The sequence below is a fragment of the Aspergillus tubingensis genome (genome assembly GCF_013340325.1).
Source record: "Aspergillus tubingensis WU-2223L DNA, scaffold_3, whole genome shotgun sequence".
NCBI lineage: Eukaryota > Fungi > Ascomycota > Eurotiomycetes > Eurotiales > Aspergillaceae > Aspergillus > Aspergillus tubingensis.
The window spans coordinates 3,223,270-3,247,356 of NW_023336277.1; the positions used below are offsets into that span (position 1 = coordinate 3,223,270).

At 51.1% G+C, this 24,087-nt stretch overlaps 8 protein-coding genes across 8 annotated transcripts; 4 read left to right on the plus strand and 4 right to left on the minus strand.

The window, feature by feature from the left end:
• Positions 1 to 2,264: 2,264 nt before the first annotated feature.
• On the plus strand, positions 2,265 to 2,864 carry AtWU_02191 (uncharacterized protein; the record flags this gene model as incomplete). The annotated part of the gene is made up of 3 exons (XM_035497305.1): positions 2,265 to 2,324; positions 2,479 to 2,629; positions 2,857 to 2,864. 3 exons carry the CDS (start codon positions 2,265 to 2,267, stop codon positions 2,862 to 2,864), a joined length of 219 nt encoding a protein of 72 aa, XP_035353198.1.
• An 877-nt stretch (positions 2,865 to 3,741) lies between these two features.
• On the plus strand, positions 3,742 to 4,863 carry hapB (transcription activator HAP2; the record flags this gene model as incomplete). The annotated part of the gene is made up of 1 exon (XM_035497306.1): positions 3,742 to 4,863. The coding sequence occupies one exon, from the start codon at positions 3,742 to 3,744 to the stop codon at positions 4,861 to 4,863; it is 1,122 nt and encodes a 373-aa protein (XP_035353199.1).
• A 1,568-nt stretch (positions 4,864 to 6,431) lies between these two features.
• Positions 6,432 to 10,492, plus strand: AtWU_02193 (putative arsenite resistance protein Ars2; the record flags this gene model as incomplete). The annotated part of the gene is made up of 5 exons (XM_035497307.1): positions 6,432 to 6,438; positions 6,906 to 6,914; positions 7,490 to 7,717; positions 7,790 to 9,804; positions 9,860 to 10,492. The coding sequence occupies 5 exons, from the start codon at positions 6,432 to 6,434 to the stop codon at positions 10,490 to 10,492; spliced, it is 2,892 nt and encodes a 963-aa protein (XP_035353200.1).
• An 825-nt stretch (positions 10,493 to 11,317) lies between these two features.
• Positions 11,318 to 12,415, minus strand: AtWU_02194 (uncharacterized protein; the record flags this gene model as incomplete). The annotated part of the gene is made up of 1 exon (XM_035497308.1): positions 11,318 to 12,415. The coding sequence occupies one exon, from the start codon at positions 12,413 to 12,415 to the stop codon at positions 11,318 to 11,320; it is 1,098 nt and encodes a 365-aa protein (XP_035353201.1).
• A 4,701-nt stretch (positions 12,416 to 17,116) lies between these two features.
• flbB lies at positions 17,117 to 18,898 on the plus strand (the record flags this gene model as incomplete). The annotated part of the gene is made up of 5 exons (XM_035497309.1): positions 17,117 to 17,198; positions 17,547 to 17,627; positions 17,686 to 17,773; positions 17,832 to 18,380; positions 18,436 to 18,898. 5 exons carry the CDS (start codon positions 17,117 to 17,119, stop codon positions 18,896 to 18,898), a joined length of 1,263 nt encoding a protein of 420 aa, XP_035353202.1.
• Positions 18,899 to 19,277: 379 nt separating this feature from the next.
• Positions 19,278 to 19,798, minus strand: AtWU_02196 (Zn(II)2Cys6 transcription factor domain-containing protein; the record flags this gene model as incomplete). The annotated part of the gene is made up of 2 exons (XM_035497310.1): positions 19,278 to 19,655; positions 19,721 to 19,798. 2 exons carry the CDS (start codon positions 19,796 to 19,798, stop codon positions 19,278 to 19,280), a joined length of 456 nt encoding a protein of 151 aa, XP_035353203.1.
• A 665-nt stretch (positions 19,799 to 20,463) lies between these two features.
• AtWU_02197 (bZIP transcription factor) lies at positions 20,464 to 21,464 on the minus strand (the record flags this gene model as incomplete). The annotated part of the gene is made up of 2 exons (XM_035497311.1): positions 20,464 to 21,224; positions 21,278 to 21,464. 2 exons carry the CDS (start codon positions 21,462 to 21,464, stop codon positions 20,464 to 20,466), a joined length of 948 nt encoding a protein of 315 aa, XP_035353204.1.
• A 421-nt stretch (positions 21,465 to 21,885) lies between these two features.
• Positions 21,886 to 23,493, minus strand: admA (ADAM family of metalloprotease ADM-A; the record flags this gene model as incomplete). Its single annotated transcript, XM_035497312.1, has 4 exons — positions 21,886 to 21,980; positions 22,066 to 22,388; positions 22,449 to 23,379; positions 23,430 to 23,493. The coding sequence occupies 4 exons, from the start codon at positions 23,491 to 23,493 to the stop codon at positions 21,886 to 21,888; spliced, it is 1,413 nt and encodes a 470-aa protein (XP_035353205.1).
• Positions 23,494 to 24,087: the final 594 nt, after the last annotated feature.

The following is a 24,087-nucleotide window of genomic DNA, read 5'->3' on the forward strand; positions in this document are numbered from 1 at the left end:
CAACGCAAGTAGGAGAAAAAGTAAGAATAGAAGAAATGATGAAAGACAGCGATTGCAAATCGAAGCCAGTCACATAAGCCATCTGGTTTATGTAAAAGCATGATTCGCAAAACAAAACCAAAGAAAGCCCAGCTGGACCAATGGGGGGTGGCTGGTCGAGCTGACCTTGGGTCATACAGGTTTGATTCCCGAGGGCGATTCGCCAGATTTGGGTTGCACATGATGAACATCACGAATTCGGGATGGCCGGATGCTTTGCATAGTAAGTAGTTATGATGGGTGGTTATCTTAGATAAGAAATGATTATTTTCTTAATTATATTTATTTTTTTATTTCATTTTTTTTTTTTTATTTTCGGGGTTTAGATGTAATTTTAAAAACACGGGTGAGAATTGAGGGTGAGATGTGATACTCTTACTCAACCCATTGTCAATTTCCCCCAAACGGGTTGGGAAATTGGAGAAAGAGAGAGAGAGAAAGAGAGGGAAGGGGGAGGGGATGGGGGGTGAGGGAATAGTGGAGGTTGGTTTTGTGATAGAGAGTGAAGAACCGAGATTGAGCAAGCTGGGCCCGGCGGCACGGAGAGACAGAGAGAGAAGAACTAAGTAAGACTGTAAGAGAGTTGTGTGGTGTGTCCTCGACCCCAAAGTTTCCCGGCCATCCACCATCCCATACCATCATCATCTCACCTTGAAAAAAAAGGCTGGTACTCAAAAAAAAAAAAAGATGTGGAAAGATACCATACAAGACGGAAGATACAATGACCATACAAGACGGCAGTACAATACAAGCCATACCCAATAGGGCAAAGAGCGCAGACGCTAAGTGGAGCGAACCCTGGGGTCGATACCGGACAGTATGGTCGTGGCCTTTGTTGGTCTGAATCCTCGCCGCCTTGTCCGCTAACGAGCTGCCGAGCCACTCAGCTACCCTCTGAGCGCGTCCGGTACAAATGCCCCATCGCTCGCCCCTTCTTCTCGCTGCGGCTTTCTCTCTCTGCTCCCTCTCGTTGGTCATCCAACCTCTCCAGTCCTTGCGTGCCCTCCAGTCAACAACGTCGGACTGTCCTGGCTGCGCAGAGCCCATTGGTTTCCTCCCAATTTGTTTTTTTCCTACTCGCTGCTTGCTTGGGCTGGCTTCAGATTAACCCGTCTGCTCTTGTCCAACCCAATCACTGCCCGCCTTTCCCTTCCTTCCCACCCCATCCGCTTCACTCTCGTGATTGATCATTTTCCATCCTCCCTTTCTGTCATTACCACGGTTGTGGTCGAATCATCATCTAAGGTACGTTTTTAGCCATCTTATACTATCTACTACCTACTGCTGCTTCTGCTGCCCCTTGCTCAACTTTGTATTTTTTCCTATTTTGTGATTGCATACTTTATTTTGACGCGCGCCCAATCATTTGTATTCTTTGTTGTACCGAGGCCGGATCTTCACAATTCATTGGAGGTTCTCACTCACTCACTCACTCTCTTCTTTCCCACCCCCGCTCCATCAGTTGTCTGTTACTTCCATTGTTTGTCTGGTGCATCTGCTTTCTGCTGTCCAAACATCTAGTAGCTATGACCATAAGCTACAGCCCTCTCCACTGATTCTAGTCTATTTTTGGTCTTTTGTATTATTCCTTTTGAGTTCTTTGCTTTGTTCTCCGAACCACTCCACTTTTTGATTTTATTTTTAATTTCCCGTTTATTCTATTCGCTCTATTTCTGTGGTTTATTCTTATGCATGCGCCCTTCTGTTTTCCATATACCCATATACCCCTCCGTCATTGTGTTTTTATCATTTCCCATTTTGTTTTGCCGCTTCGGTCGCGGATCAACCCGGGCCGGACTGACATCAGCGGCAGCCTACCGTGCGGTGAAAGAAACGGACCTTCCCTTTTGCCTGTCCGCCTTTCTCTCGTTGGCAGAGCTTCGTCGCGTTGCCATCGCCCCGCGAATCATCACAGGTTCCTTCCCTCGTGACTGAAAGCCCTCGTCAAATCATTAAAACGAGTCGCCTTTCTGTGTTGCTCTGCATTGGAGGCTTTTCTGCCACCTGCGGAGAATAACCCTTGATAAAGGTAATTAACCTTTTCAAACCACGAGGCAAGCCCGCCTGTTGTTGTTCTTGGCTCCCTCTCTGGCCGCGGCCCGCAAACCGCGACAGCGCTGTGATTCCCTACTGCCCACCCTCCTGCTACTCCTCCCCCCCCCCAAAAGTTATGGCTGGCGTTACCCACCTTCAAAAGCAAATCAAACCATTAGATTTAGTGTCGCATGTACTCTAAGTACTGCACGCAAGACCCTCTGCGACTCATCCTATCATCCCCGGTCCCTGTGAGCTTCTGCTATGGCTTATGCATTGTTATGTTTTCTTGTCGCGTTTCAGTTGCAACTCCGACTCCCCGCCCCATGATGGCCCAATCACCACGCGTCAATCCTTGCCTTTGCCCTTCTCTGACAGCTATCTAACACCATGACCTGTCAATAGGCGCGCATCCGATTTTCTACGGTCGGAGACTGCAGAATAGCTCCTCCGTCACGGCTGTTTGATTCCCTGTTTTCAAGTGCCGTTTTTGCGCGCGCGCGCAAAACTCCGCCTACCCTTGTTTGGGGTCGCGAGTGCGTCGCTTTTGAACAAGGTATGTTGCCGGCTGCATCATGATTCCACTTGCCAACGCATACATCCTTCAGCCCTGAAAAGACTAAACCGCCACGATGTTTCCCCCCCTCCTACCTTACCCCCCCACCACCATCAAATTGACAGTTCCTATCCCCCCCCCTCTCTCCTCCAATCGTGACAGCGCACAAATCAGGAGCCGAAAGTTTCGGGATGGTGGGAAAGATAGATGCTAATAGTCTTTTGTAGTCCACTGAGCCGTGCAAGCCCCTCTCAGGCGTACCCTGACGACAGCGTCGAGTGGCATTATAGTTCGGGAGACCGCGGACCAGGATAATTCCAAACTCCCGGGCCCAGGCGAACTAACTCACCAGGTTGCTCTAGCACCGCCTCATACGAACGTGGCCAAGCAGCCTGACGAATTTAGGAACTGAGCAGCATTACCCAGGTAGCCTGCCAGTTGTCGTCTCCTTATACTGCGTAGTCTTTGTGTCTGTGATAGACTTGAGCGCCATTATCAAGAAGATCGCGCTTTGTCTGACAACGCATCAAGTGCGACATCTTGTCGAGGACATCCTGGTTCCCTGCATCGAAGCCCAACCACGTTACACTTGGAGGCGAACGTAAGATTTCCACAAAAAGACGCAGAACCTCCGGAAAAAGCGGGCTGAAGCATTTCGGCAAACAAGCGTTCACCTTTGGGCGAATTTTCTTGACGCCAGAAGTTGATGAGTGGGTGTATTGGCAAAACAAAAACAGAGGTACGCGCCCCCGGTGTAAGCGCCCTTCCTCTGTTCCCATCCAACCCCCACCCGCAATCCAGTGACCGTTTGGCGCTGCGCTCCATGCTGACACTATGAACCAGAGCCTGCAGACTTTCGCAGTTCACTCGTCGAATCAGTAAACAACCGCCTTTCCTTTGTGCACGACGGTGATATTGTCAAGTGCAACTGTGTTGTTGACAACCTATCATTCTTCCTTATTTTCGCCACTTCGGTCTCAGACGAGTGAAATCCCTTGGGATTGGCCCATCTTTGGCCGTATTATTGGTCCTAGACTCCTGGTTCCTGACAGCCAGGGTACTCCAATCACGACTCTAATTGGAAGCCTGACGGTAAACCCCGTCGCAGCTCCATGATGGAATACCCGCCGCAGTATCAACAGCCTCATGGCCAGCATCCCCACGCCTCTTCCCACATCACTGCCCCGTATCAGACGGCTCCTCAAAATGCTGGGTCCACGGTGGGGTCGATGACTTCTCCCACCAACCCTCAAGCGCACATGCAACAAGCTCACGCTACACATCAAGCGTCCCCAATTGTTCCCTCACAATCTCATTATCAGCCTGCTCAAAATGCCCCGGGCTCTGTACATCAGCAAATGAACTTCCCTCAGTCGTATGGAGTCACCACGGCGATGCCACAAACGTATGGTATCTCCCCTACCCAAGCGGCCGCAATGGCCACCGCTGCAGCATCGGGCCAATTCTATCCTCTACATCAAGATTCGATGGCTGGCCAGATGGCTCCTGGTCCCCGCGGATCGCCGCGCATGGCTGGGGTGCAGGTCAAGAGTGACCGCAATCCTCGTTCTCCACCCCAGATTCCTGGCCAGATGCCATCGATGGGATCCCAGGTACAGATGTCCCAGAACGCCCAGATGCAGCAACGTCGCATGAGCCATGTCAGTAGCCCACATGTTCAGAATGCCCAACCACTTATCAATCATGCCGGCCGGCCTTCGGTGCCCCCATCTATGCCGCCACCACCTCAGCCGCCTGTCCAGCAGAGCCAACCTTCGCCGGATATGGTCGCTGGCGCCGCTGAGGAATCGCCGTTATACGTGAACGCGAAGCAGTTTCATCGCATCCTGAAACGCCGAGTGGCTCGCCAAAAACTGGAGGAGCAATTGCGGCTCACGTCCAAGGGCCGTAAGCCATATCTGCACGAATCGCGTCACAACCATGCCATGCGCCGCCCTCGTGGTCCCGGCGGGCGATTCTTAACGGCTGACGAAGTGGCTGCTATGGAGAAGAAGCAAGCATCCGGATCTACGACCTCTGGGCTTGAAGCCGCTGATGATAATGCGGTGAAACCTCCTGGCGATAACCCGCCTTCTGCACAGAAACGAAAATCAAGTGATGTCAACGATGACACCATCAACTCGTCTAAAAAGACGAAAACCAGTGCGAAACCGAGCACTAGTGCGGACGAAAGCGAGAACGAATCTGCTGAGCTGTCCGACGAGGATGGTTGAGCGGTACCTTACTCCAGGATCGTCTTGCGAAAATCCTGCTTACCCACAATAGCCCTTTATGATGGATGGATGTCTGGAATTTCTTTTACCCCCGTCTTCCTTGACCTTTACTCCCCGCAGCGAGCGACGCGCAACTGCCCCATCTTCTCTCGTACTTATTGACGTTATTCCCACCTCCCTCTGGTTTCGTCGGAAACGCCTCGTTTCATCCGTTTGAAACTTTTATGTCTGTTTATATTGTTATGCTGGCACGAAGTATTATTACTATTTTCCTATTTTCTTTCATCTAACGATGTTCAGCCTGTTAGGATTGCATGTATGAGATGATTATGTTTTGTTATTTTCTTTTTCATTTCTCGGGATGGTGCACGATTCTCAAACTCATGAATTGTTACGTTCGTCCCACTGTCGATGCTGCATGACCCGGTCTCTAATACCTGAAGGTCGTGGTTTTCACAGCTGGCGGCAGCCTTCTTATATGTCTTCTCGTCAAGCTCCCTTGTCGACAAGCAACTCAATGTCATTGGCAACTTTGGTGTACTGTGTTCCTTCTTCCCCTGTGCCTGAGTCCGCCGCTTTGATCCGGATCCGTTCTTTTGCGTCGTGCTTCGGGCCTTGGTTGGTATTAGATTGAAGCCCATCGCTGGTAAAATTAAACCCCGAGGTTGGGTGGCGCGGCGACAGAGCCTACATCCCTTGGCGGTGGATGGTGCACGCATGTCTTGGTTCGGTGTCGCGTATTTGCCCAGCAAAAGTCGAAACACTAGGCACTGTCCGACGGTCGCCTTTCTCTGGGAATTTGTTTGGAAATGGAACGTTCCCGACTGGAGAATTCGACGACGGTCTTCATTCCGTGCATTTTATGGAACGCCCCGATTGACTGTTTGTGCCATTGGGGTAGTGCATAATGTGACTTGGGATCTTTCCGTCTTCGGTGCGGCTGCGAGGCCCCCATGCGATGCCACTCTCTTTGAATCTGCATCGACGAGTGTGGTCTGACATGCGAGGCTGTGGTGGTCTTGGGCTGTCACAGCCGATGCTTGTTTTCCTCCTGCCCTTCTCTGTTGCCCCCTTTGATGCCTCGTTTGATATATTACCCTGATCTTCAACGGATGATTCCCCTACTAGTCGTGTACAAATATCAAGACATACTTGGCGAACTCGTTCTTAGTCGTGCATGCCTTGTTCTCGTGGCCTGACCTTAGAGCAGGTCCCTACGGTGTGAGTGCTTTGAGTAGAATAGAGTTAGCAGGCCGCGAGTCTTCACATTGCCTCGGATGAAGTAAGAGGGGAGTGAAATTGGTATAGTGAATTCCGAGATAGATGATGCTGACAGATGTGCACTGTATTCATCGTAAGACAGGCTTCGCATTGCTCCTCTTCTCAATCCTGCTCCCCCAGATCCATGCTGGTTCCATCTTCCTATTTCTCCCAGTTTGGTGGTTCAATCTATAGCTGCGACTGAGCCGAGAGCTTCCCTCGTCTCTATTTGCCACCCGTTGTTGGCATGGTTTTACCAGCATCAGATTGCTAAAGAATCATATTACCCTGAAACTCAGGGATCCGAGATGCCAGGTGAGTGAGATGAATTTCTTTCAATTGCCTGCTATAAGCCTGCTTAGGGGTAATGAGAGACGAGGCGTACACACCGTTTCATGAATAATGTATCTCCATGTTATTGATTATTTGACGAAGCGGCGACCAAAAGGCAACCCGGGGGCGCTATGCCCGGTCGGGACTAGGCGGGACTCCCTTCTCCGGCGCTCCAGCCTCACTCCCCAATCCTGTCTCTCTCCTTCGCTGCTTTCCCTTCCCTCTCTCGCCTTCTCTCCTCCTTCCCTTCTTCTTCTCCTCTCTCTCTCCTCTCCCTCTGACTCCCCCCACAAAACTTCCTTTTATATATCATCACGCCTTGCCCGGTGATTAGTCCCGGTCTGTTGCGATTTCCGTCTATATCGTCTGATCTGCTCAGCTCGGATTGGACTTAGTACTCCGTCCATCATCTTCGCATCTCGTTGGATCTCCAATTCTCTCCTCTTAAGGCTTCTCTTGTAGGTCGCCTGCCTTGCCATTCAATCCTCTCTCTCATTCTCTCTCTTCTCTCTCTATTGTGTTCAGTCAATTCCATTGCAGCGCCCTTGTCTCTCATCGTCCCCTTGCCCCTGCTCAATTATCTCAGTCCAACCTTCCCCTGTCATCCATCCAATTCACTTGGATCCGCGCCTCACTTGTGCTTCTTCATCCCGTCTCTTTTTCTTTACTCAAAACCTCATCTTGGACTCCCTCCTTTTATCGTCGCGCCATTATTGGCTCGCACCACACTCCGTGCTGATTGATCAACTACTCTCTATTGTCTACCTTGTGCCCTCTCTTTTCTCTCGTCTTCTCTTGGCTCTCGCGAGCGCACTTGCGTTTCATCTTCTCAGTTTCCGGGTTCGCCCTTGTCATCGTTATCCAGAATCATGCCTTGTCTATCTCTTCCATGGCCGGCCCCCGGCAACCAGCTTCATTTGCATCTTCTTCTTGCCCAACTCGCCCCTTAACCCTGCTTCGTCAACGTCCAACCCACCCGGCACTTTTGCACACGTGAAGGACTTGCTCTAATGTTGATCATTTCGGATCTTAGCTTACGCCTTCTGTCCTTACCGTCCTGGGCGCGACCCACGGCCATTGTCTGGTAGCCGGCTCCGATTCTCTCCGTTACGACCTACAAGAGCTCCGGTCGACGCGATTTTGCATAACCTCGTCCCCATGGACTCATATGAGAGTTACGGGTCCCCCGGCAGGAGCCGGGAAGCTGGCGATCCCTATGCTTCTAGGGTCCCAGTGGACTCATACCGTCGCAGGTCACCTGGTAAGTTTCTAGCTCCTAGACTACCATCCGGATGCTCTCGGCCATTCAATCTAACCACTGGTACGTACGCAGTATCTCAGGATCGACGCCGAGCACGCGGTCGTTCTCGCTCACCCGTTATGATCGACCGCTACGAACCTTCTGATCGCCGTGCCTCGCGAGACGACTATTATGCTGCCTCTCGGGAGCATGCCGGGCGTGACCGCGAGGACCGTCGCCGTGCGCCTTCGCCGAACGTTGCCAACATCGACCGCTATGTCCCAGGACAAGATTCTGTCAAGCGCCCTCTTCCCACCAATCCGCTTCCGAACCCTTTAACCCTGGAGTTTCAAGTGGGGTTCAATTGGTTTGCCGAATGGTGGCGCGCGGAGCAGTCGATCAAAGAAGAAAAGGAACGCGCCAAGCACGGCGGTCGGCGTCCTTCTGATCGCGTCAAGGGGGAGCGGGAGGCTCGTGAAGACCGGGAAAGAGAGAGAGCACAGATCCAGGCGGCTTACGATTCATACAAGGTGAACCTTCAAGCGAAGATGGCCCGTGCTTTCGTCCAGCATCATCGAAACGAGGAGTGGTTCAGAGAGCGCTACGTTCCTGAGGTCAGGGATCCTCTTCGTCGTCAACTGATGGATTTCCGCATGGGCGCCTATCAACAATGGGAGAGAGACCTCGAGAGTGGTCTCTTTGATGAGTTCACGCTTGAAGGCATTTACAAGAGTGAAAGTGACGGGGCAGGCGGTGTCATTGAGAAGGAAGAGGGCGAAACCACCGCGGTTGGTGAAACCCTGGGTGTTCTGGACTTGCTCCCAGCAAGAGGCGGTGACTTGCGTGACGAAGCTCTGTCTCAGTCTGCCCTCTTGATCAAGACTCTAGCGCCCAATGTTAGCCGCGAGAAGATCGAAGAGTTCTGTAAGGAGCATTTGGGTGAGGAAGATGGTGGATTCAAGTGGCTTAGTCTCAGCGACCCCAATCCGTCGAAGAAGTACCATCGGATGGGATGGATCATGCTCCATCCTGCGCCTGACGTCGAGGTCGTCGAGAGGGGGGATGGAAGGGAGGAAGAGGGTGAGGAAATGGAACATGATCACGCGGCCAATGGATCGGGGACACAGACTGCTGCCGAGAAGGCGCTTGAAGCAATCAACGACAAAACGATCCATGATCCTGTTCATGGTGACTTTGTCTGCCACGTGGGTGTTCATGTCCCGCCGTCGCAACCCCGTAAGAAGGCCTTGTGGGATCTCTTTTCGTCGCCAGAGCGGATTTCGCGAGACCTGGAGCTGGCAAGGAGACTGGTGTCGAAACTCGATGATGAGATGGGAGCAGGTGCTGACGGGTTCTCCAAAATCGAAGAGCGAGTCGAGGAATTGCGCGGCAAAGGCTGGCTTCAGCCGCCTGTCACGGGGCCTGTCAGTGTCAAAAAGAGAAAGCCCGACTACGATGCCGATGATATTGATGAAGGCGAGGCAGAAGAGGGCGAAGAACAGGAAGGATGGGAAGACGACGAACTCGATGATGAGGAGCTCTTGGCCAAGAAGAAGAAGTTGGATCTGATGGTTGAATACCTTCGCCGGGTCTACAATTTCTGTTTCTTCTGTGTCTTCGAGAGTGACTCTGTGCATGAGCTTGCTCGTAAATGCCCTGGTGGACATCTCCGTCGACCCCGGGCCGGTCTCACGACACAGTCGAAGGCTGTGGCCCGGGCTAGCGCTCTTGGGCAGCCGTTCCCTGTCAAAAAGAAGGAACCTAGTGAAGAGGGCGAGGAGCAGCCGCCTGTATCGGAGGAGAAGCGGCCACAGCGTTTCAACTCCAAGACCGAACAACAGCTTCAGCGTGCATTCAACTGGGTCAAGACATTCGAGGACAAACTTTTGCAGATCCTTGAGCCAGAGAATGTCGATATCGGGAAGCTGGGTGGCAAGCCCGTTGAAGACGCCTTGGAGGAAGAGCTCGCAAAGTATATGAAGCAGGAGGATGAGTCCAAGTATCGCTGCAAAGTCCCTGAATGCACCAAGCTGTTCAAGGCGGAGCATTTCTGGCGTAAGCATGTCGAAAAGCGTCATACCGAATGGTTTGAGAACATTCGCAGTGATGTAAGTGATACTTCTTTAACGTGTTCCGTGCGGACGAATACTCATGATGATACAGCTCGCTCTGGTCAATGCCTACGTTCTCGACCCTGCGCGGATTGCTCCTTCGCGGTCCGACGCTAATAGTAACGGGCATTTCCCTCTTAACTCTGGTCAAGGCCAGACCGGTACACCACGTGGTTTCAGCCTAGCGTCAATGCCGCCTTACCTTGCAGGCAGCGGAAATGTCCCCCCAAGCTTCCAGAGTGTGCCAGGGTCGGGAGTACCCGGATTTATGGGTGTTAATAACCCCTCGTGGAGTGGTAATGGAATGGTATCTGCAGACGGCCCAGGTTTGCATCAACCAGGCGTCATGCGCCGTGGCGGCGGGCGTTATAATAACCGATCAGGTCCTTATGACAGACGTGGCAATCGGCATGGCGCCCCAGGCACTGGAAGCGGCCGTCTGAGCCCCGTCCGTGGCATGTCCAGCATGTATGGATCTGGTGGTCGCCTGCCGGCCAGTTCTGGACCGCCATACATTCCCCCTGGACATCCTGCCGCCGCCTTGGTGGGAGCCAGCGGCTTTGTCGACGCCGGTGCCGGTCAGCAAGGCATGGGCCCGCGCGAAGCCGTACAAGGTCGCAGCCTCAAGAGCTACGAGGATCTCGATGCGGTCGGTGGCTCTGGCAGCGGAGAGTTGAACTATTAGACATCTATAACAGAAATTTCCTCCGTGCAAATGGCGTTCACTGGTCTGTCGTTCCTGCATTTTCACAAAGCCAGTTACATATTTGATGTCTCACCGCATATGCCGTGCATTGATCCGTGTCTGTCATACTTCTTCATCTTTTTCGTACATGAGCCGAAATTGTCTCCTATCAGTTTCCGATTTCTTTGGTTCTTCCTTCTCCTTTAACCGTTCTTCTCGACGCTTCTCGTCTATCCAAACGTGAAACATGAGCTCGGCTGAGATTGTGCCTAATTTTCTTTTCTCTACAGAATATGGCGTGTTTCCTTGTGCCCTCATGCGGCCACGAGTTGGCTCTGTGACTGTTACTTAACCATTTTTCGGGATGCCGAAACCCAAAGCTGCATGCTCTTTTCTCTCGTTAGCTTCCTTCGTTTCGTTTTCTGGTCTTGGCGTCCCTCGGATTGTACCATAGTATCTATCTTATCTATCAGCTCGATATTCTCGTACCATAAGCTCAATGACATATGGCCAGTTACACGCATTCTTTGTCGTTATCAGCGCATTGGACTGATGTATCCTACCTTCGATAAAGCGAATGGGCTTTTATTTATATTCGCAAAAGTAGTAGCCATTAGTACTCTTACGATTTCTATAGAAGTATTACTCCGCGTGAAATTATAAGTAGTACTATACAGAATAACAGGTCCAGATACAGCTGTAATTTTGAAAGAGTATGTACATATATAGCGCATCGCTGATGCTCCATGAGTATAGTATTATTTATATACTACGAAAAGAATCCCCCCAAAGGTATTGGGGAACAGCATCCACCCAAGATGATTCCTACGGCATCTGAATCACGACATCATCTGCACTATCACGCCACTGCAGTCCCATCCTGCGAACGCGACGCTCACTCGCCAGGAATAAAAGCAGATATATATGAGAGGCTATCTCGCCCCATGCGTAGACCTTCAGGGTTACTGGTCTTGTTGGTTTCTCCACCCCACCATCCTCGAGTCCATTCTGAGGCGACGGTGCGGGTTTATCTGAGCCATCATCCTCCAGAATGCACCAGACACCCCAGCCAGCGCGGCCTTCTTTGGCGATGAAATCCGTTAGGAAGGTCCAGAAGCGCGTGAAGAGTGGCATGTCCCAGGTGGTGCTGGAGGGTGGCTTTGGGTTTAGGGTGTCGGTGAGATTGAGGCGGAGGTACCAATGTCCTCTTTCGAGGTCGTCGAGGGGTCGGGTTTGTTGGAGGGGAGTGTATGTGCGGGAGGGGTTGAGGCGGGTGGAGAGCATCTTTAGAGTCGGGGTGATGTGGGTTGTGAAGGGGTTTGTTGATATGGGAGGTGGGTTGGGCTTGATTTCTAGGGGGAGGTGTAGGGTGATGTCCTTTGGTGTTTGGGGGGCGGCTTCTTTGGTGGTGTCGTTGTTTGGTGGGCTGAGGTTGTTGAGATGCTCGTCCGGGGGTGTTGTACCGATGACTGGTGGAAGGGAGTCTAGACGACTTCGCTTCGTAGGAGGTAGGCCATTCGTATCGGTCGATTTGCGACGGGGTGTTGGACTTGGTTGGGGAAGGGCAATTTCCTGCAAGTCGACTGGCTCCGGGGGGATTCGCTCAGGCTGAGAATCGGGAATGACACTCAGGGGGGTTCCGAGCGAGTCCTTGTCATGTTGACTTGGTCGCTGGGCTGGTGAGGCTGCTCCAGGGTCTGGAGGCTTGAGTGTAGCAGAGCTGGCATTGTGTTGTTCCTGGGTATAGGAGGGACCGGCTTCCGTTACAGTGGGGATGGCTTCGCTGTCATCAGATCGTAAGGTTATGAGCTGACGAGAGAAGGGTTGAAAACTGAGGATTGCTTCGACCTGAGCGCGGTAGCCGGCATCATCGGCCACGGTGCTGGGGGCGGAGATGTGGACGAGCACTTCGGATTGTTGCATGGCATCGGAGGGGAGGTTGATAAAGAGCCTGGACCGACATGGTGGGGCACTTGACTATCGGTGCAGACGTTTCAGTTTAGGCGGGACAAAGTGCCCTTTGCCCTGAGAGCAGAGAGGAACTATAGTAGCCTAGATTAGATGAAGGATGGAGTTGGAAGAGAGAACAATGGACAGTAAAGGCAAGAGGGGGAGAAAGTGCAGAGGGGAAAAGCACATGATAGGCGGAAGCATCGAAGATCACGAGTCAGGGCGGCCTGAGGCGCGATCCCGATTGGGTGGACTGGCGGCCTTAGGCTGCCGATCCGCTCGATAGTTTCCGCGCCGTCCAAACAACTTCTCCTCTTCACTGAGCTCAGACGGGTCTCTGCTCAACCTCGTCCTCCCTTGAGATCCTCCCTAATCTCGATCTGACCCGGCTTCTCGGGGAGCTTCGTCGGCGATGATTCGGTCTTTAATTTCAATTGGGCCCGTGGTCTGTTGGTACTTGGTAAGCTAACTACAAGTATCTTGGTTTGTGATCCTGTTCGGTGATCGTCGTCGTGCGCCTAGCCTCGGCTTATCATTGATGGATTGGGACAATAATCGTGGACAATCGAATAGTGGCCATGCTCAAGGGTGCCAGGACCACATCTTGGGTGATGTGATAATAATGGCGATTAGAGTCTATACCATTGACGAGCTATCTATCTTTTCCAAACCAAGGTGTTCGAGGCTTCGAGCCACCATCATCGCTACCCACCTGGCATATTGACTCTAATTCGAACGTGTTTATCCAATGGCCGGGAGTGTCTTCCAGCATTCAGAGAAATGACCGTGCACTACCCAATGGGTAGTGCGGAGTACCCTTGGTGTTGGTTGGGGGGTGCTCTGTGCACTACGTATGGGCTTGCATGGTGGGAGAACCCCTCGGGGACCAGGAATTCAATGTTCACGAAACCTGCAGCAGACAAAGAGGGACAGAAAAAGCAAAGAGACCCCGGAAAGGGGCGATCCCGGTCAGTTACATCACCTCGATTAGCAGGGCGCGCGCGTGTGTGTGCACTATCCCATCTGTAGGTCTTATGCGGGAATAACGCGGTAGTTATGAGGTACAATGAAGCAACTCCGACAATTTGATCAACGAGCGCACAACCTGCTTACCTGTCCGGGCAAAGAGCGACGAAACGTCGACCGACTGGCACGATCACGATGGGATCGAGTGGCATCTTCTCCTCGTCCTCTTCCCCCCCTTACAGTGGAATAACCACCGCGGCAGGAGCAGGAAGGTGCATACATCCAATCATCCACTAAGCTCCGGATGTAGGTACCGCACCGAGATAGTGTCCACTTGACCACCTCGCAACCCGGCAGCTCGCGCATGCTTATTCCTAATGACGCAGCACAGCCGGAGCGTTGGGGACAGTAGATTTTCCTGTGCCTACCACTAATGAATAATAAACGTATAGCGCTATCCTGGACCAGGCGACTAGTCCGAGGCTTCTGTGTGGGCAGTGGGGCTGATGGGCCCGTTGAACACGGACTGGTGAACCAGACAAGCCCCAAAAAAACGATTGTGGGTTTGCAAACGAAGAAAGTTAAGCCCAGAGCAGGATCAATACCCCCTCAAAGGAATCATGCAGTGTCTACGGGAATACTGTGGATGGTCAGAAGGTGGAGGGAGAGCAAAAAAAAAAAGAAAAGAAGAGGAAAAAAAAGCAAAAAGGGACAGGCTCGACGGTAGATCAACCAAGGAGAACCTGTTTTCCCAAACCCATCGGTCCGGGTCGCAGCGAAATTAAGTCAAGAATGTTACACACGGCGCCTGCCTCTATTCTGAGATGTCAATTGAGGGATGGCAAAGGTGGGAAGAAGGGCAGGACTTTTTTGGGGGGTGGTGGTGGAAGTGGTCCACGGAGGCTGACGGAGCACTACTACCGGGCGACAGGCGACAGGTAAGAATGGTTTCTGGTACGACAGCCGGGGGGACGATCGATCGAACCGCCGGGCCAAAGAGATGCGCCATATATCAGATTCGTGAGCACTTTTTCTTTTATTTCTTTCCCATCTCCTTTTTTAATCACTCCATTTTCTGACTTGCGTCCCTCTGATCCTCTGAGTGCATGAGGCTAGGACTGAGGTAGAATGGGAGAAGAATGTACTACATATAATAAAAAATAAAATAAAAAGGAGGAAGTAAAAAATTAATAAAGATAATAATAAAACCACTTACAGTAGCACCTGATGGATCCGGATAGCAGAGAGACGAACCATTGCCGCGGATTTAGTGATGATGAGGAGGAGGATGATGAGTACGGGAGTAGTAGCACGATTGATTATTGACGATGCAGCGAGGATCCCAATTCACAATTACTCGGAGGGGGGAGAGGCCAACAGAGACAGGCAGACGTGAGGGGCGACGACGATTCAGAGGAGGATAAAAAAGAAAAAACCAATAGCCAATAACCGCCGAGTGACTGGATGCCTGGCCGATCACACCCGGATAGTAGTAGTTGTTGCTTCACTCCACACAGGCAGATGCTTTGCTTCTCATCCTCTTGAATTCTTTGACAGGAACACGAATAGTGAATAATTGAATGATCACTCATTATCTGGTTTCTCACTTATGTAATGTTTTTTTGTGTGAGGGATGGAAGGAGAGAGAAAGAGAGAGTATGGTAAGGTTAAGCTGGTTGTGTAGCCCATCTCCAGTACTACATTAGCCGTAGTACTACTAATACTAAATACTAAAGCCGAGGCGAGATCGGGACAGCCAGAGGCGAGAGAGAGAGAAAGAGAGAAGAGAGAAGAGGAGGGAGGGGGGGTGGAGGGAGATTCTGCACTAGTCTGAAACGGGCCGGGGAATGTGTGAACTGTAAGGTACACCCTCTTTGCTGTCTCTCTCTCTATCTGTCTCTTATTTTCTGACCTCTTTTTCTTTTCAATTATCCCCTCTGCACTGCTGCTTTCTGTCCCTCTCTCTCTCTCCCTCTCTTTTTGGATGAGCATTTTTGGGGTATGATTATAATTATTATCATAATTATTTTATTCTTTCGACCGTTCCCCTTTTCACTGTGAAGTTTAATTCCTTTTGATCTCTGTATGCTGTATGCTGTATTTATTTTATTTTTTCAACAATTAATAATCATGGTCGATATTTGATTTTCTTCTTGGTTATCACATTTATTCATTTATTCATATTGGATTTTCTTTTTTTAATTCTTTTATAGATTCTGCAAATTCATGATCAATTCTGTCACGGACCAATCCATTCCTTTCCCTCCTGTACAATTCCAATTTAAATCTGTGCCTGGATCTATTGTGACTACTAGTGGACGCCCCGGGTGCATGGCAGGCACCAACCACTACTAAGTTGATGTTGCTACTACTAGACTGTAATTAACTAGTAAACTAACGCCGTGTGCCTGGCCTTTGCGCCGACCGCTGGGGGGGGGTGTCTCTGCTGGGTCCGTGAAGAAAAAGGGAAGGGAGATGCACGCAACGAGCCAATAATGCTCGGGACCGCTAGAAGGCTTGACAGGGTCTCCCCCGTCGATATAACGCCGGCTCGCCTACGGATGACCAACTTAACTTCGGGTCCCGAACGAGTCGATACTTACTACTTACTTACTATCGTCGCTCTCCATTCATCCAAAACCGAAACTAGTCGACTATCCAGGACAGTAGTGGGTGTCCACTCACTCACTCACTCTTTTCACTCTTTTCACACACTCTCTCTTTCACTACTGACTTGCCACAAGAGTATTATTCTGTCTCTTTCTTCTTTTCCCTCTTCCTCCTCTTTCTTCTTCTTCTTCCTCTCACTTCTTCCCTCCCTCTCCCTCTCACACTCTCTCCACTTACCCTCATACTATCTATCTATCTATCTATCTATCTACTCTTTCCCTTCCTCCACCACCATCTCCTCCCCCTTTCAACCTGCAGCTTCAAGTCTCAACTGAAACTCGCCCTTTTCTGACACACCCCATACTTCCATCCAATCCATCCGTCAACTCCCGCCCACCACTCCCGCCGCACCCACTTTCTCCTCTCTCCTACCTTACCTTACTTACTTACTACCACTACCACTACCACTACCACTACCAAGAAACCACAAATCAACATACCAAAACTTAACTTATACATTTATCCACCTTCAACCCACGGACGGTAAACGGGCAACCGGGCAAACCTTCCAATTAATCAATTAATCGATATTATTGCCTGACCGTTTTTCCACACCCCGCCAGCCTATTTCCCATCTGCTCCATTCAGATCTCTCCTTTTCCCCTGGTCCAGAGCTCGTGTGGTGGCTCCCCTCCTCCACCCCCCAAACTCAGGTCCCCATCGGCCGCGCACTTTCGGGGAAAACGTCCGACCCTGCCGGTGCGTATATCTTGTTCCCCAACGGTGAAAGACGCTTGGACAGGAAAAAAAATAGAGGAATCCACTTGACTACCAAATCAAAGTCCATTTTAAGGCTGACAACGGTCCAGATTGATTGATTGATTGAATCTCGCTTTCATTTAATCTGCTGTCGGTTCCTCTTCCTCCACCGTCTAGTCCCATCGAATCCTTTCTCTCTCTCTCTCGCTCGCTCTCTTCGCTTCCCCTCATTCTTCCCGCCTCCGTCCTCCGCTTCGTCGGTGTCCTCCGTCGGCCATCTTTTGATCGCGCCGGTCGCATTTCTCCCAATCACCCTCTTTCTTCATCATCACAACCATCATGACTTCCATAAATGGTGGTCCGATTTCCGTGGACCTGAGTGCGGGCAATCGCCAAACCATGACACCGGAGGCTATGCCAAGTAAGTTCCCGGCTTCCTTTGCCTTGGAGACCTCGCATTGCTTGTATACCTGTGGTGATACGATTGGCGCCCGTTTTCATTTCATTTTATTTCTTTTTTTTTTCCCTGGGGAACATCTGTGTTGGATACACAGAGCATCCCGGATGGGGGAAAGGCTGCAGTCGGCACCGTTCGCTTGTAACCTACCGTTTCTTGATTCTGTCATCTGCACTGCCTGCATGTTGTATGACGTGATGTGCTGTACCTACATGTCTTTCCTCATTTCGTGATATTCTGTCGCTTGTTGTGTCTTGCATCGCTTTGCGCGGACAGGATCCCGTCAATTGCCCGCTCTGACACTGCATGCAGGCCAACCCAATTCCAGACCCTCGACAATCGGGGCCGACTTTTTCAAGTTCTTCAGCGGCACACAGAAGAAGGTTACTCGAGGTTTGTACTACTCTGTGTTCTCTCTTGTCCGCACTCGTTGTAACCGACTCCCTTCTAGATGGTCAACCGGCCAAACGACGTGGTCCCAAACCCGACAGCAAACCCGCCCTTACCAGACGACAGGAATTGAATCGCCAGGCTCAGAGGTACGTGGCTCTCCCGTCTCTGCATTTTATCTAGGAACAGATGCCAACGACTGTTTAGAACTCATCGCGAGCGCAAGGAACAATATATACGGGCGTTGGAAACGGAGGTGTCGCGGTTGCGAGAGGCATACACACAGGAGATTTCGGCGGCCAACTTGACGGTGGTTCAACACCGGGATATGGTGCAGTCGCTATCGGACGAGAACACCATCCTGAAAGACATCCTCACGGCCCATGGCATCAACTACGAACCCGAGCTCGAGCGGCGCAAGGCTGAACGACCCACGATCGGCTATCAGTCTAGCCCATTTGCCAGCAGTAGCACGGGATCGCAGCCCACCGGCGTTGCTCCTTCCAATCCCTCGACGAACAACATGTACACCACACCACCGACCACCGTCTCCGCAAGCTTGAGTCCGATCACCACGGGGATCGAGCAGATTGATGTGTCGTCGAGCGAGATGTCACCACCGCAAGGGCCGTATCAGGCCGCCCCGTGTGACGCCCTCGCGACGCTCGACCAGATCGCGCCGGTGAGCCGGGCACCGAGGCACCCATCGGGCATCTTTGAGGAGCACCCCCAGCTGCAGATTGACTTTATCTTGACGTACGCCCACCAACTCTTTGTCTACCGGAGGATTGTATGACTGACTGCTGTCTAGATTGGAATCGCCGTGTCGCGAACATACCGACTATCTCTGCCGCCGATCGATCACGGAAGCCGATGACGAGGACATGCCATTCTCGGGTCATGCCTTGATGGCGACCTGCCCGCCGCCCAGTTACATCGCCACCACCTCGAATGAACAGACTTATCCGCACAAGACCTACGACCTCCCTCACGCCAACCTGTCGACCCTTCTCAACCTCAGTCGGCAGCTCGTGACGGACGGACAGATCACGCCTATCATGGCGCTGCAGTGTTTGAAGAACCACGAGCTCTACCGCAGCCTGACCAAGGACGACGTCAAAGTGATCATCGAGACGCTGAACACCAAAGTTCGCTGCTACGGCTTTGGCGCGGTGGTGGAAGACTTCGAACTGATGGACTGCCTGAGCAGTGTTCTCGGAGCCAAGGTCGAGGGCGCCCTTTCCCATCCTGGCGATGAGATGATGTATTCGTGAGCTGATGGCAGAAGCGGGCGATCTGGATGGAGTTAATGAGGTGATTATTTGGGTTTGGGTAATTGTTCTAACAGGGTTTGCTTTGGCGAGGTGTATATAAAAGCTCTGGGAGCAAGGCTGTTCTTTTCTTCGATTCTCTTCTTCTGTTCCCTTCTTCCTGTGGGGTTAACCGCCAGAGCGCACTGGCCATACAACTTGTTAATTTTGAATGTCTTCTACTTTCCTTTTCTATCAGTGTTGGATCTTGCCCAGTTGATTTAAGCTATACCACCCATTAATCAATAATCACGAGAACCACGATGCTACTACCAATAATACATACACACCCACATACCATATATTTTCAATCCCACAATAAACATAAAACATAACATAATAATCACACAGAAATAGTAGTACCTCCCCTAATCCTCCCCACCACCTCCCTCACCCTCTCCCACTCCCCGTCCTTCAAAATCCGATACACCCTCTCCAACTCATCATCATCATCATCCCCTTCTCCCAAACTCTCCTCCCCATTCTCCAATTCCTCTAATGCCCCGCTCCCTTCTTCTAAAATATTTACATAAAACTCATCGACAGATGAAGACTCCTGATACTCATGATATTGTCTCTGCAATCGATTCACCTCCGCCCTCAACTCCGCAATCATCTCCGCTTGCGCAATCGCCTGCCTATCCTCATCCGGCACGGCATATTTACATTCGTGCGCGATGTTCCGCGCACTGCATGTTTCGCATGGTTGGAGGCGGTTGCACTGTCACCTTTTTAGATTGGATGTAATTGAGGTTTTGGGGGTGAGGGGAAAGGGGAGGGATCTACCTTGACTTTTCGGGTTCGGCAGGGGAGGCACGATGCCGTTGGGCGGGATTTGGGACGGTGGGCGATGGGGGTGGGCATGTTTTTTTATTTGGCTTCTTTGTTTGGAGGGGGGTTGTGAAGTAGGTGATTGTTGGAGGTGGATAAATGTTGTAGGTTAGATGATGGGAGTAGCTAATTAGTAGTTAAGTCGATTAGAATTTAGTGGGTTAGTTGGTTAATGGACGGGAATGAGTAATCTAACCTTGTTTGGTTTGGTTTGGTGGCGTGGTGTGGCTTTGGTTACTGGATGGGTTATAGTAATAATAGTTGAATGAGGTGTCTAGAGTGTATTGAATGGTTTGTAGTATTTATGCAATTGGTTCAAAAATGTTGATTTGGAATTGATGCTGAATATTTGTATATAGTATATGTGGTTTGTAAGGTTGTTGTATAATGACGGTTGTTGGAATTTGGTGAAGATGTCAAACTAACTTTAATTTTTATTCGTAGTTAAGTTGGTAGTATGTAGGAATGGAATGTGGTGACTGGTGACATGGTATGTGGAGGGGGTCAATAATGTGTCATATCCATATCTCCTTCAAGTCCCATAATAGTATACTTCAATCCACATACCAGACAAGACTCCTCCATCACACCCTACCAACTCATCCATCACATTACATCAAATCCATCCTCTTCTCCCACATACATCCTTATATCATACTTACAACCCAACTTCTATACCCATATAGTAATATACACATCTAGAAGACTAACCTCCCCTCCCCCCTCCTCCCCCTCCAAAAATCCGTACTCCTCCTCAACCCCCCCAACCCCAGCACCACCCACCTCCACTTCCTCAAAAACGCCTCCGTAACCTCCCAATTGCACGGATCCCACGGCACGCCCCACACCACCAACGTCGCCCCAGAGTTGCGAGTATCCCAAAACGCCATGAGATCCCGACACAGCTCGTCCTCATCCAAGTAGCCCGTCGCAGCTGCTACAATCAACCGGTCTCGCATCTCGGGGAACGGGAAGAAGTCCAGCCAGGGGTGGTGCGGGATGAGGCGTTGGAGGGGCGTAGGGCGGAGACTTTCCGGGAGGGTGGAGATATTGATGAGGGATGGGGTGTTGGTGTTGAAGATTGAGAGGGCGTCGTCGGGTCGCAGGTGCGCGGGTGTCATGCCCAGTAAGCGGATGTTGTCGTTGATGGCTCGGTGGACGTTGAGGCGTGAGAGACTCAGCAGGTGTTCGAGACGGGGGCTGTTGGTGAGGTAGCTTTGGATGGCGAGGGTGGTGAGGGTTTTGCGGAGGTCGGGGATGTTGATGTTGGTGGGGGCGAGGGGGCAGTGGTGATTATCTTCTTCTTCTGCTGCTGCTGCTGCAGCAGCTTTGTTTGATGGGGATGGGGATGGTGATGATGTGGGGTGGTGGGTTGTGATGGAGGGATGGGGGGTTAGGGTTTGGGTTTGAGTGGTGGATGAGGATGAGGAATCCCCCGTAGTGGCCTTGTGTTTCTTGCCTGGTTGATGTAGTCAGATTAATAACCAATACTTGTGTCGGAGGAAAACATACGATAAGCCCGTTGATTCAACCGATTCTGCAGCCGACGACGGTGGATTCGATCGCTGACCCCCGTCCAATCATCTTCAGGCGTCCAGAGATGTTCTAGCTGAGGCATCGGCCGAAGCGTCACAGTGTTTGATGTTGATGATGTAGGAGCTATCGGATCCATTTGGAGTGGTGGTTCGTGTCGAGACATGATGTGGGTTATTGGTTATTGGTGGATGCAAGTTGCTGACACGGCGGAGCTGCAGGCTTATTTATGCAGGGCTAGTCTACCAGTACTTGACCCACTCGGGGAACGGTGATTCTTCGGTCTGAACGTTAATTTCTAGGCTGAAGTTCTGGAATTGTGTTCTGATAGATAAGCCTGGGACGGTGGGGCTTTCAATTTCATGGATCGGGATTGATAGTTGTGGCGATTATTGCCTCGAAGCGGGAAACTTAGAATCACTAAAAGTCTACTTATTTTGTTCCATATACATAGCTGTGTAACTATCGGTATATATGATTATTTACTTCTCTAGAGAGAGGAGGCTCGTTCTGTTTATTCACTCTTGTCCTCCCACAACAACAGCGCCAAACAATAGCAATGACTATCCCAAGAAGCAACCCCCCTCCTATACCAGCAGCCAGTCCAATAACCAGCGGTTCATAACCCCCCAACGGACGGCGGTCCTCACTACCTTCGCAGCGTCCACCTTGGCAACGGCCACTGCCACTATCGCATTGCGAGCCACTTACCAATCGGCAGTTAACGCAGCAGGAATCGGAATTGGAGTTGTTCGCGCAGTTCTCACCGCAATCGCACTCCTCGCCGTCCTCGACAATGCCATTACCGCACTCACCAGCAGGGGTACTTGGACCACTGATTGTAGGTCCGGTATCATTACTGTGCACAAGACAGTCATTCTCTACTCTGCCAGAGCGAAGCAAGGAACACACTTGTCCAACAGTGCAGGGCGAAAAGGACGTCTGGTAGGACGTGGAAGATGGGTTCATGATATACTGTCCGCCGGCGTCGCAAGAGCTCGAAGACAAGGGGCAGCAATCCCCATCCGAAGTGGAGCAGGTTTGAGAGTCGCAGTCATGGGTCGCGCCGAACATGTGGCCGGATTCATGGCTACACCCATATAACATAATCAGTATGGTTCAAAAAGTAGGATCGGTCAAAAGGACTTACGCAAAAACCTGCCACTGATTGGAAGTCCGCGCCACTACATTTGCCCCGGAGTAAGTAGTGCAGAGCCCTCCCACGATGGACACACCCACCACGTTCCCGGTGGGACAGTTGGTCATCAGAGTCCAGTAGGCATTGGGGTCATAATGCCAGCGTCGCCATGAGGCAAATTGCTGGAGTCGCCAGTCCAGATTCCCACTGGAGCAGCCGACATTCCATGGGGTGTCTCGCTGGGGTGTGTCGGGACATGACTCGTCGCTGATGGTGATGTTGCGGATGGCGAGCGAGATGTTCCATGTCCTCTCGTAGACCTCTGATGCGGTGTTCACCATGCTGATTAGTCCTCGGCGGAGCTCATCTGTGGATGAGAATGCGGCGCGGTAGGAGCAATCTGTGGCGAGACCGATCAGAGCGACTCGCCGGGGCCGGGAGCATGTGTTGTCTTGGGTGGATTGGCGGGGGAAGACTGTGTTCGGAGATAGTGTGCTTATAGCATCTCCAGATGTGCTGATTTCCATGTGCGGAAAGGAGGAATTGGACTGCGTGATCAGGTTGATGTGATATTGTTGATCGAACAGAGTAAAGGCTCCCTCGAACAGCGGGCTTGTCCCATCCTGGATGAGATATATGCGCGCTCGTCCTGCCGGATGCCATGCATTGCTGGACGAATTTACCAGAACATCACCCCGAAACACTCTTTCCCTGTCTCCATTGAGTGATTGGGGTTCTGTGCCGTTCAGATACTCGATATAAGTATCCGGGGCAAGAATGTCCCGGTTCGGTTCTAATTGCAGCCGTACCTGGCCCTCATGTCCAGGAACCCCTATAGTAATGTCCAGTTGGCCCTTGACCGAGACAGTCCGTGACTGGGGGTGAATTACGACCTGCTCGAGTCGGGCTGCATATTCTGTGGCTGGGTTTCGAACCGAATGGCCTAGTAATGTAAGGGTGATTCTCACTAGTAGGGTAAGATACATGTCATACCTAGAACATTCTGAATTAAACTGAATGTGCACACCACCGAAAGAACATCACAGAAAATCCTCATGGCAGCTCTGTACTTTTTCGCAGATCGAATTTATTGAGCCGCCCATGATGCGTTGCTTCTTTCATGATCCGTATATATACTCCATAATGAAGAACCCTACCAGTAAACACACAGACATGAACACCGTAAAGGGCTATACACATCATATCTAGGCAACAGAATACTCATCCTCGCAATAGATAGATAGTAGAGGCTAAGCTGCTATCTCCGACGCACGATCCGAACTGAGGTCAGTCCAGTAAGCCAGAACTCCACCGCCATAAGCAGCACCCATCAGAGCTCATGATGCACTGCCACATAAGGGACATTTGTAATCATCCGACTCGAACCAGCAACCGGATGCAGATCGTGATGATGTCGACAGCATGGGTGAGAGAGAGAAGACCGAATGTGTTGCGTGGATGTGTATTCAGCCAAGCGTGCCAAGATCAATTGGAACATCGCATGGGCAGTGCTAGCCTGACAAAACGATGTTGCCTGAAATTCCAAGTCATTCTAGAAGACACACCCTGAATGAAGAAGTTGTGAGAGACACAAAACACAGACAGCGGAAGAAGATAAACTTGGCTGCTATCCGGCACTAATGCATCTTGC